Source organism: Pyxicephalus adspersus, chromosome 3 (assembly GCF_032062135.1).
Source record: "Pyxicephalus adspersus chromosome 3, UCB_Pads_2.0, whole genome shotgun sequence".
Taxonomy (NCBI): Eukaryota; Metazoa; Chordata; class Amphibia; order Anura; family Pyxicephalidae; genus Pyxicephalus; species Pyxicephalus adspersus.
Window position 1 is genome coordinate 93,775,205 of NC_092860.1, and position 13,051 is coordinate 93,788,255.

Here is a 13,051-nt window from a genome sequence, read left to right on the forward strand (position 1 = left end):
TCTCTCTTTTGTCCCCTCAGATGAAGCCCCGCCCACCCACTCTGCCGCCCTCAGATGAAGCCCCGTCCACCCACTCTGCCGCCCTCAGATGAAGCCCGCCCACCCACTCTACCGCCCTCAGATGAAGCACCGCCCCCCTGCTCTGCCGTCCTCACACATCACTTCCCTCTGTCTCCACCATGAGCGCGCAGTGCCGGTGTACGGGGGCGCGCACACTGCTGTCAGGGTTAGAGCGCGCATAGGCGCGTCCCCTGGCTTGCTGTGTGCGCTCCCGGGTCAGTATGCCATGGGGATCTGCTGGACGCGGTGCTGCAGCCTGTTCCGTAGGAATAGCAGCCGGATACAGAGAGCGGGCGGAGGGTGAGTGTGAGGGCCAGGGGTGCGGGCATAGTAACAGAGGGCGATGTTACATTGACATGGTTGTGCAGCTCCCAGGTGTCGCAGTGGTGTCCCCGGGTCGGTGCCCGGTCTATTGTTGTGTGTCCCCGGGGCTGACCGGTATTGTGCACGTCCTGTCAGTGTGAGCGGGCAGCTGAGGACACAAGTTCCCGGCACGGCTTGTAGCAATGTGACCGATGTGCTGCCATACTGTCCCCCGCCCCCGGATACAATGTGCAGAGCCTGTAGGTGTACATGGCACATCATGGCACCTGTCCTGTGCCTGGCACTGTAAGACATGGGGCCTTCCTGTCATCAATGGGAGCATGGAGCCCAAGTGTATGGCCTTGGATCATTGCCGCCGCCAGTCATTGTAGGATATGGTCCTTCAGTACATCTTGTACTAGATTGGTTATATTTCTATATTTCCTGTATTGTAGCCATTGTGATTGTTTGCCCGGAGATATGAAAGAGTGGTGGTCTGACAATGATATGACGGGTAGGATGATACTAATGTCCCCTGATGTCACTTCCTCATTGTCTCATGGGGACATGGCACGTCTTATTGGCCAGGTAGGTGTCCTGGATTCTACAAGCTAAATATACAATCCCTGGACACCTGCTGGAGTCCTCATTTCTCTTGCAAGTCCTACATGTATAGTCAAACCACTACTTAGGTGGTCCTGGTGGTCTCTTTCTAAAGCAGTGAATCTGACATTCACCAAAACATTCTTTGTTGGAGAATCTTTCAGGTCAATGTGTTTCCTTGGCAGTAATTGACTCCACCAAGGAATGTTTCAATGAATGTCATATTCACTGCTTAATAAGTAGACTCCTCTAGTGTAGTCCCAGTTGACATTTGAAATGGACGGCATGAACCATCATGGTAAGTTATTATAGGCGTTGTCCATCATCCAGAGCGTTGTTTCTAGATAATAACCTGAGAAGCTTCATTCATGTCCTGTGTATTGTCAGGCCTGGGGTGGTCCTTTCATAGCACCTCTATGTGTTTGTATAGTCACAGCATACACATTCTTACCTTCTAGAAAATGACTTGCGTTGTGTTGATGTTGTTGATTTTTTAATTCTTCTAATAATGGTGGGACTTACCTTCCAAAACGAACTCCTCCAGCACAGGTATGTTCATAGTCCTTTTGTGCTTCCATCTTCTTCTGGACTTTTTCCAAGTTTGGAGTCTTTGGCCATCTTCATTGGCCATGTTGGGATTTCCAGCTTTCCCAGGGACATCTCTGTTAGCAGGAAGCATAGGACCTAAGATTTTTATATTTTCATGTATCTAATTTGCTTATATGTTACTGACTTTCTAAAGCTATTTGTATTGGGTGCAGGAGGCTGCTAACAAAAGAACCTTCCATTTGTCAATAAAGGTCAGCTCTACACAATACAAATTTCTGCTTGTTTTTTAACCTCCTGGATGGTTCATTTCTCTCTGGATTTATATGTCTAAAAGCGGTACATTGTCTTTCATGAAAATGTATTTTACATTGTAGGCCTGTAATTGTTACCAAAGTATGTACAATATTTAATAAATCTATTATTAAACTTTATATTAAAAACACAGAAATCTGTTAAAACAAGGGTGTATAATAAGTAAATATATAATGAATACTTTGTATTGGACTTAATACAGTTATTTTGTATTGAATCCGATATAAAATAATTTTAAATTCCCGTCACACCCCCTTGCATGCACCAACGTCACCAGGAACTGCCAGGAGAGCGATCGGAGGAAGAGAACGTAGCCAGAGGATGGGATTGGACAGGAAGGACAGTGGAGGATGCCAGCGGGACCAGGTAAGTCTTTATCCAATATTTTTTTAGCTACCCCAAGTGTGCTTTGGGGTTACTGCTATCAGCTGTTGTTTTTTTTACCCCGAGCCACACTCAGGGTTATTACCGCTCAGGAGGTTAAGGAAATACAAAGGGAAATGTTTTTTACAAAACCTCAAAACACCCAATCAGTTTTCATTCACTGCAGTTAGATCCATGGGTTATTTTACTTAGTTCTTGCATATTACACACCATGATTACTTATAAACATTCATAAGTAGATCTTAATGAAAAACCAAATGGGGAACAAATTCATGTGCAACTCACCTAAAACAAGAACCCATAAAGTCCTTTTTTCTATAACATGCATACACAGTTGGTTTGTCCAGTGTGAATCAGGAGGCTCCGTAATACTCAGACTGGGCATTGAGAGTGTTTTCTAGCCCCTTGTGCGAGCATAGCACAGGTTTTATAGCACAAGATTCTGCACATTAAGTAATTGATTTTGTGGGGACTCATGTATCCAGCAGCCTTGTGTGTGTGTATATAAATGTTTTAGAACGAGGATCTGGGTATGTCTTATTAGCAGGGTAATTTATTTATTCTCCTTTACTATTTTTGTATTTCCCTGAACTGGAAATTTTTTGCTGACATTGTGCTAGGCGTCTTTACATAAGCATTAAGAGAATGACAGCTTGTTAGAGAGAAATCCTTGTGAGTGGAGCTACGCAATGCCCCATAAATCAGTGCAAATATAAATGTTTTATGGCTGTGTTCTGACCTCACAGAAATACAGTGGAACCTCGATAATGAAAAATGCACGGATAGATTGCATGAATTGAAATATTACACAGCCAGAAGCTGAATCTCTACACTCATATGACTGCTTTGTCTAACAACATAAGCATTCAGTATTTTTATTGCATTTAAAATGAACACAAATGAAAAGGAGAAAAAAGTCAATAAATGACTGCTTCACATACAGTTGTCAAATATTCATGATCTAAAGTACTATTCATTAATTATGACTAACAAAAATTCTAACCACTGGCATATAACATACCATCCCTAGATTTCCGGTCCCTAGTCTACCTCTGTCTTTATTGGATTTAAGTTCTTTTGATCACGAAAACTCAGTTGCGCATGACACCATTTGCAACTTTAAATACATAGAGGTGTACAGAGACTAAGTGATGATTTCACTAGCTCTAAAACAGGTAATAAACATACTTCCTGTGGTATAAGATAGAGGAACCAAGAAAGGCATTTAGGCAAAAAAGCAAGTTCGGTTAAACATACACAGAATAGCTGTATGCGTTGCTCTTTCTGTCTGTGTGAGGTATAGGGAACTTGTTAGGAATGAACTATAAAAGCTGGATGTGTTTACCTTAAAGAAACAATATAGCTTTTTGGGCTTTCAGCTATGATCCATCTGCTATCAAGCATTGGTGTCTTGGGATGATTTCCCAAATACAAATTCTCTTCTCATGTGACCATTCATGTAACACTAAATTCATTAATGTGCATTGCAGATTCATTTTGTGTGTCATAGGAAATAGGATTGCAATTGGTCATGAATTTTGAAGTTCAAAGTACATTATACACAGTTTACACCTATTTTCTATAGGAATTGGCTGCCTATGATAGGCATACCTATTTGGTTTCATTGTAATTGATTTTTTCCATCTTTTTAAATCCTAGAAGGCTTTTATTTTCTGCTAGTGTGCAGGTATCCCCAGCATATAAGAGCACAATAGACAATAATTAGGTGAATAGGTTGTCTTGTCACTTGTACAATCTGCTTCTATCTGTAAATACGTGACCTACAGAAATTGTCCTAGCATAGGAGTGATATAGCAGATTTCCTGCTGCAGGGGAAGAGTTCAGTTCTTACAGCTTATTGGTTTATGGGCTACCGGACTGGATTTTTTATTGCTGTAATAATCCTTCAGAAAACAAACTGATAATAATATAATTATTTATGACCTTTTGTTATTAGGTATGTTTCTAAATTAGGCTAATGTGGTACCTGATATTGACTGATCTGGCTCCTGCAGTCCAATGTACAGCATATTTTAGACTGAAGGAGAGGAGAGCAGTGTTATCAGTCAAATGGGTATGTTTCTTGCATAGGAAAATTAGCCTGTGGTAGAGGTATGAGTTTATCAGTTTTCTGCCTGTTTTACTCTTTAACTTTCTAATCAAAAATAAGGGCAGTTGAATAAAGAAAACCGTTTTTCTGAAATCTGAACCCCTGGCAGATATAAAAGACATTCATTACTACCACTCACTAGTCATTAGTTAAATCATCATTCTTTTCTTCTTCCCTCTTTTCCTGTTGTGATTATTTCCATTTCACCTGGTCACTTCATCCTCCACAAATGCAGTAGCAGGTAATTTCAGGCTCATTTCCATTCCCATGGATTACAAGTCATGAAGTCCACTCCACCCTGATTTGTGCTGACCATAGCCCACCCTTTTCAGCTATTTGCTTTGCTTTCCTTCAGTTAGCTAGTCATAGTCAATGTGGGTGTTACCTCAACCAGATTTATGTACAAGCTCTTGTGTAAACATATGTGCACATCATGTAACTCAAATTCTGCATTTCCTATTGAACATAGATAAAGCTTTCAGCTGTAGGGATGGTCACAAAACACAGGCGAGTTTTCAAGGTATAATGCAAAGAAGAACTCCTCTGCCACTGCCCACAGATGAGCCTTTCACTGCCTCCATGTCCCTCCCCACTGAGTACTGCAGAGTACCACCTTCAGTACATGTTCCACACAAGACCAGTTTATAGCTTATGTATTTCTTTGAAAAAGAGAATGCATGGTAAAAATGTTATTTTTATGTATTTTATGTTACAGCATATTTGTGTCTTGTATTTTCTTCACTATGATGAAATCTCTGATAAGGAATTAAAGATGATTCTCATTTAAATGTCTGGCTGATTTTTACCCAGTAACCATCTTCTAAATGGATGGAAAGTACTTTGCTCTGTTCTGAATAAATGCCAAGGGGATTTACAGGAATCTTGTGGTTTTAAAAAAACATCAACTGCATCCTTAAAGTATTCAGACGTTCATAGTTTTTTATGTTTTCATATTGTGTTCAGTTATCAGATTGATAAAATGTTGTGACTCTATTAAATGGCATATTTGTTCCACCAGCATTTTCAGAGAAATGTGTATATTTAGGCAAGTGTATAAAAAAGATAACCTATAAACTCTCCTTTTGGATGATCTGTTTTTAATCACTTTCCAACTAGTAAATACATTTCTAATACAGACAGGGAATGATTACCATGTTTACAAGCAGAATTCTTTTCATGGGGTTGAATTTGCTAATATTTTGCTCTACCTGCGCCCCCCCAACTTCATCAATATGCTAATGATCATTTTAAATAAAACATTTCTGTTCGTATTGCATCTCATTTTAGACTCAAAGGTTTAATCACTAGATTACTACTTCTCTACTACTTACTTCAGTATGAATTGTGATTGGTAGGAGGGTCCAGTAGGGTTCCAGAAATCAACACAGCACCCTGCTTTAGTCATTCAGACTAAGGCTTTGCGCACACGTCAGATAGTTCTCATTATTTCTTCAGGGCTAGTATCGGACGAGAATCTGGCGTATATACAGCTTTTGTCTGACGTCGTTTATGGATACGTTCTGACGAATCCTCGAATGATTCTAATACAAATGCCGCTCGCTCGTTCTCCCCACTGCCCCCTCGATAGAGCAGAACAGCACTGTATGTACAGGGCTCATTAATGCATCTTTCAGTTTTTCGTCATTGGAAAGGATCGTGAAAGATCTAACGTGTATGTGGCCTAAGAGTTTACACAGTATACTACCAGCCTACTTTTTTTAAGAGGAAATTTTTTACATACCTGTGTTATGTTTTTCTCAAGCTTAGCTCCTGGTTTGGGGGATCACCAGTCCTGTATTGTATATAATGATGTGGGCTTGGGGGGGACCAATGCTCAGCATACAGGTAGACTACAAGATGATGGAAAAGGAAAAGCACTGCTCTACGCTAAGGTTCCCGTAAACCTATTCACTGGTATACATAGTGTAAGGGGGACACGGACATATTTTATTTGTGTTCCATACAAAAAAATGGGATCCATGATTTACTTATTTGCAAGACACAATTTTGTGCAGGTTAAACAAAATGGTATAGCTAGCTAGCATAGAACTCGTTGGCTGCTATATTTTATAATTTGGTTCTTAGTAGAACGTCATATGGATTACTCATGCAGAATATGTTTCCTCTGTGAACTCCCAGGCTAAATGTAGCTTTTATTTTAGTTTTGGAAAAAGTGGGAAGTAATTTAAAACTCCTGTCAGATTTCTATTGTCATTTGTATCCAGTTGGAAGATGACTTCTGTACATTTGTACTGATGAGCACTGGCACTGAAACAGGGTGAAACCAAGATTTTGAGTTGCTATCAGGAAAGGAAATCTCACTTTAGAAAGATTTCAGTTGGGAGCACAAAAAAGGAAGTAAGGGAAAGTCTCTCTAATGGGAATTTGTGGCTTTAGTTACATTTTAAAGAGGCTTATTTAGCTACACTGGGACCACGGTATTTTTCCCTTATTCCCATTTCTATAAATGTTGGCTAATAGATATTTTGTTCAAGACTATTTTAATGTAACAAACCTCAAATTCCAACAGGAGTAGAGAGCTGCAATTTAGTTGCATTATTTGCAATTAAATCGCACATAGCTGGCACACCTGGTGTTCAGTGAAATTGGCTATAGCTAAGGATCCCTAATATTGCTGTTTTCATGGTTTCTAATACAGTTGTCTTATTTGAGCATAAATGGGCTCACATGCTGGTGTTTTTTTAATGTCTGTGAGTCCTGAAGAGGAATAAAGGTTAAACTATAACTAAGGTGGAGGTAGAGAAAAGAACTACGTCAGGCTTTTACTGTTACTTGTCTCCTGTTTAGGAAGGTTCACTCTCTCTATTGTTTAGATTGTCCTCAGTTTTACCAGGAATGAATTTAGGGGAAAATCCACATTTTCGATTTGCAGCTAGAACAGGAATAGAGGGATATCTTTCAGTAGAACCGCATTTTCCACTGGCAATTATCTAAGAGTGCATTTCCCCTTTGCACATTGAGTCTATGGACAGGAAGTAAAGGACAATCTTCCCTATCGAGATACTTCCAAGGATCACCCAAGTTTTCCCCACAATGCATTCAGTTAGAAAACATATTTATCATAAGTAATTGAACCCCATAGATGTTAAAACAAAAACCCCAAACATACCGTGCCTCCTACAATTAAACAATGGAATGCCAGGGTGAACTATATAGAATAAATGGAAGAACTGACAAAGCCAAGGGAGCAGCCATCACAAAGATCTCTCTCTCTCTCTCTCTCTCTCTCTCTCTCCTCTCTCCTCTCTCTCTCCTCTCTCTCCTCTCTCCTCTCTCTCTCCTCTCTCTCTCTCTCTCTCTCTCTCTCTCTCTCTCCATACCTTAAAGTCCTGAACAATGAAAACATTTATTTAGATTTTTCATGTAGGTCATGTAAAAGGTAAACCAGCAGTAAGGAAAAAATAATTTATTAATTTTGTAGAGGTGGTACAATTTTGTGACCTATTTACTAATACCAAGGTTTGGGAGGGAGTACCACACTCCAAATATGTGTAAATGAGTCACATATCAGTTATGATATTCTCTATAGTAGTGAGTCTGTCAGTAGTACCCACAGTAGTTACCCCAATTGTCAGGCAGTTTGCTATGAATAAACTGTCATTGGTTACATATTTTACTGAGCCAGTCAAACCTCTATCTGCAGCTCAGACCAGAACACATAAATGATTCATGAAGAGCTGTTATTAATTAATGTGGTTCTTTCTGAATGTTTCCTAACCCACTGTTAGACCATTAGCTTATTCTTTAAAAGCATTGTATTTAATCAGAATAATTCTTAATATGGAACACTTTAAGTGCCTGTCTGTTTGCATTTTAATTCAGATTCATGAAATTGTGTGAAGAAAATTGTATAAAATATCCATGCCGTTTCAGTTTCTTCCCCATTATTAAGGTCTCTGTCATGCATTTGTATATTACCTTTTGTGTGACTCCAGTAAAAAGACTACAAAAAGACATTCTGTTTGCAGAACAACTGTATAATTAGTATATACCATTGAATTTTATTTTATTTTCCAACCAAAGAACACATATATATCTTTTGTGTAAGTTGATACATCATGCTTTTTATCCTACGGTACCCCCAGGATGTCTAAAGTTTGTTGAAGACAAATTTTTAATGCTGCTTAATGATAACTGTACTTTTAACAAAAAAAAATTAAATTGCATTAAGAGCATTTTGCAACAACATTAAAGTCATTGAACATCTCATATATTCTGGCTTGGCACCCAAATGGTTAGGATGGTCCCACTAAGACCCTTACCTGGACACGACTGTGCAAAGTGGAAATTTAAAACTGTGGGGTGAGGGGTTATATTGTGTATATGTGTGTAGAAAATTGTTCTATATTATTAAGATAACATTAAATTTGGAGTTTCCATCAATTTTTTTGTCTCATACGAGTGGTAATTACACATATAGCGGACACAATTCCCATGCCGGGACATGTAGAGAGGGTACATCCTCCCCCTTTAGGGGCAAAGCTAGCAATAGTAATAATCATGTATGTTTTTTTTTTGTTTTTTTTTTCAGATCTAAATATTTCAGAAACTGTTCAAGAGGAGAACATTTTACAATTGAGGTTAGTATCTGTTTTCCCTAAATATCTGATCCTTGCTCACTTAAGAATACCCAAAAGAATTGATAAATTTATACTCCTTATATGCTTAAACACATATATGTATTACGGGTGTGTGTTCTCTCATCCTGTAATCTAATTTCCTGTTAATAGTAATTGTCATGTCTGGAATCTAGTGGTCACCTCCCTGTTCACTTGCATCACTGTAGTGCCATTCCAGTGTTCTCCCCAGGCCTTTTTAGCTGGGCACACCATCCAGCACTTTTCAACCACCCGGCTGGTTTTTACTGAAAAGTGGAGTCACAATACAGGGGCACTAAACAATTGGGGCATAATATAAAAATAATGAGGCATATTAAAGGGGGCAGGCAATAGAAAGTTGGAACAAAATATAGGGGCAGCAAAAAGCTGACACAATTTTAGGGGTTACTGGAATCCTTTGGCAACAACAACCGAGAACACAAAATATGTCATGTATTGCCCTCTCTGTCCACAGCTTCTCCCCACCCAGCTGGAAAAAATTTCTGGGGAGATATCCTAGGTTGGAATTTGCAGCTTTATGACTTTAGTAAATAATATTACTCCAGTCAGTCACAATATCATTATTACTACACCGTATTTATATAGCGCCAACATATTACGCAGCACTGTACAAAGTCCATTGTCATGTCACTAGCTGTCCTTCAAAGAGGCTCACAATCTATGATTTGACATGACACTGTCCCTACCATAGTCATATGTCATTAACCCAGTCTAAGGTCAATTTTGAGGGGAAGCCAATTAACCTAACTGCATGTTTTTGAAACGTGGGTGGAAACCAGAGTACCCAGAGGAAACACAGGGAGAACATGCAAACTCCATGCAGACAGTGTCCTGGCTGAGATTCAAACCTGGAACCCAGCGCTACAAAGGCCAGAGTGCTAACCACTGAGTCACCGTGCTGCCCTGATAATGGAATAATGGTGTTAAATTGTCCTACAGACAACCTTGTTTTGTGGCTTTAGAAGGAGAGGAGGTGCATTCAGTTGGAAGCCAGATAGGCGCCTGCTGAACTGGACCAGGGACCAACCTCGGGATCCAGAGTTAATTTAGAAGACAATAAGCAGTGGCCAGCACTTCAATTAAGGACTGAAGAAGGATAGACCTAGGAAATAACCTGTAAAATATAGAAATATATAAATGTCCACTAAACCAAGGAAGGGGACCACTGCAGCCAGCAGGGAGCGTATAGACTGGGCAGTGTTGGAAGACTAGCCTTTCCCTAAACCTACAGTTTGTCCATACCTGCAGTAAAGGAATGCTGATGATCATTCAACCAAAATCCTGACTACTGCTACAATATTAGTTTGACCACCACTTAAGCAATGGAGTAAATATCTCTACAAGCACGAATGCAGCTACAACCACAGTGAGTAAGTGACTATAGCTACTAAAGCCAAAACACTGATTTAATTTGTCTGCACTAGTGAGATTCATTCACTCATTTATTGGAAAGATTTTTTTTTTGCTTCCTGTTTTGTCTAAAGCATAGAAATAAATATTCTCCAATAGTAAAGATGGCACTGCTTCCTTCCAGACAGATCTCATAAGAACAATACTGAGGCAGGGTGCTGTGTTAATATACAGAGGATCGCTCTTGTGTGTGCGGTATTTGGGAACCTCAGAATATTCAGTTCGAGTACACATTTAGATGGAATACAATATATACATGTGTTATAATTGGTTAACTTTGAATATCTTTATTTTCTCCTCTAAACAGTTTGAAAATCTTGTAGAAAGTGATGAGGTAAGTAGATTCAAACATTTTTCAGTGGTGTAGAGAAATTACTAGACTGTATAGTTTTGAAATCTTCCTCTGTGTGATGGAACTACTTTTATGCATTTTGTATTGCTATCCTGTTCCTATAAATTAGTGAATTTGATTAATGTTTTTAACGTGTATGGTTTTTTTTATAAGCCAAGTACATATACTTGACTTATAAAAAAAATATAGTTAAATAAAAACATAATTTATTGTCACATCCTTATCTCAAAGAATTCTAGATCATAACCCTATTGGTGCCAGAACTATGTTTCATTTTTCATACATGTTGCAATGCACATTGTATAGGTTGTACCTTATATTAAGAAACTTTCTATTAACACACATTGCTTTACATTATGCTGATTTTACATAGTTCCCCTTGAATATTCAATAAGGTTCCATAAACATATATTAAATTACCCTTTTTAAAACGTTGACTTGCCAATGCAACACATTTTGTTACAGCAAATTCTGTACTGTAGGTCACCTTTGAAATAATGATAATAGCGTGCTGACACTGCTTCTGTGTGACATTCTGTTTTACCTTCTTTGTTGATGTAAACTTGGGGATAATGTTCACACATCAATGAATGCTAATATGGCATTCACAATTTACAATCTCTACTGGTGTTACTTACCAACTGTAGGGTCATTTATATCCTCTGTCTATCTTTTCTTGATGCCGCACTACTGTGATCTGGTCATCTGACGGCCTGGTCTTATTATGATACTGCCTATTTCAGGTTGCCTTAGGCCTTGCCTCTTACCCAGAACCTTAGCTGCTGCTGCACCATGTTTGTTCCTAAGAGGACCAGTAATAAATGAATATGTAAGCTACCATTGCTGAACTCATTCTAAAGAATATTAAATGATGTAAAGTTGGGATTTATACACCTGAAATAATCATGCAGCTAACTGCAGTAAAAGTTGTTTGGTATCAAGCTGAACACCTGAGCTGCATTACCTATTTTGGGTCAGTAATTAAGGTCTTTAAGGTAAGGAATTGGAAATCAAACCAGGCAAGATGTATATTTTGGATCCAGGTCTGAAAAGTCAGCTCTCAGTACAGGTCATTTTTAGATACACAGGGATACAGTCCTAATACCTTGATTGATACTCTCCTGCTGCTCGCAGAATTGGCCATGCCTACTAATGGGTATGTCTGTAGTCTCGAATTGTGTTCTTTTGTTACTACGGAGTACCCTCTGGACTGCACTATGGGGTTATTTGAGGGTCCCATCCCTCTGTCTATGATTGTGCTTTTGGTACTGTTGTGTGGCCTGCAAGTTTTTTGTGTCTGTATCTAGTTCTCCTGAAGATGGCAGTATAACCCAAAAGTATAAGATTCCTGTGTTGTGCAATAGACGCCAAAAAATAAATTTATACTGTAATCTCACAAACAATTTTTTCTTTTTTTTTAAGTAAAATATACTTCTTATTTTTTTTTTTTAAACCTTCGGATGATCTTATCTACTTTGACTAAAAATGTCTTTAATTCATTCTTTTATTTTACAGGGAGAAAGTCCAGGGAGTAGTCAGAGGTAAGATATATTCTTGTACAATACTTTGAACCTATATACTCTAAAAACTATAACAAATGAAAGTTATTTTGAAAGTACAGTTAGTCAATGTTGCTTCTATTCAATACTTAGAGGCTATTTCCATTGCCTATATGCCTAGATATTGACTTGTAGGGTAGGTTTCAGATGAGAGACCGACCATTCCCACTTTCCCTTTTTAACATACATGCACTTCCCTTAAAATCAATAGAAGTGCATGAAAACATATTTACATGTGATTCCATCGAGTCCAGTGTAAGCTACATGTGTTAAAAAATCAATAAGGTTGCCTTCAACCTAAGATAACAGGACTGGAGTCTGTAAACTGAATAACATGCAGCTACAGCGATCATAGCTATATACAGCTATCGTAGCTATATACAGCTATGATATATTCAAGAGGAAAGTCTTTTAACAGCAGTTGTATGCAGGTCATTTGATTTTTTTACTGAAATCCGTTAATGACTTCCTAAAAGCTATTAGTGTATGTCCTTGACAAGAATGCAGATGCAGTGTAATGCTCATAGTCTTCTACAGGACTAGTAATAAGTAGAAACCAATGCTGCATAATGATGAGGAAAGAACACAGATGTTAACAAACGATCATTGTTTATGTACCTCAACAACTGATTTGACCCTTCCTAGCCATTTTCATTAACCTCCTTGCAGTTAAGCCCGACCTTCGCTCGGGCAAAAAAAAACTGCAAGGATGGTTAAGCCCGAGATTTTGTACATCCTTACTTACCTGGTCCCCCTGTGCTCATCCAGC

The 13,051-nt window shown here is 38.7% G+C and overlaps 1 protein-coding gene across 2 annotated transcripts in view; it reads left to right on the top strand.

Moving 5' to 3' along the window:
• Nucleotides 1-184: 184 nt before the first annotated feature.
• The window catches only part of AP1AR (adaptor related protein complex 1 associated regulatory protein), a 27,942-nt gene continuing 15,075 nt past the window's right edge, over nt 185-13,051 (top strand). Inside the window, exons 1-4 of one of the 2 annotated variants that reach the window (XM_072405719.1) lie at nt 185-360; nt 8,874-8,922; nt 10,679-10,705; nt 12,239-12,264. In XM_072405719.1, the coding sequence (XP_072261820.1) occupies nt 287-360; nt 8,874-8,922; nt 10,679-10,705; nt 12,239-12,264 (176 nt within the window). In that variant the 5' untranslated portion in view covers nt 185-286. The remainder of the gene's footprint in view (nt 361-8,873; nt 8,923-10,678; nt 10,706-12,238; nt 12,265-13,051) is intronic. The other variant, XM_072405718.1, reaches the window with a different exon arrangement.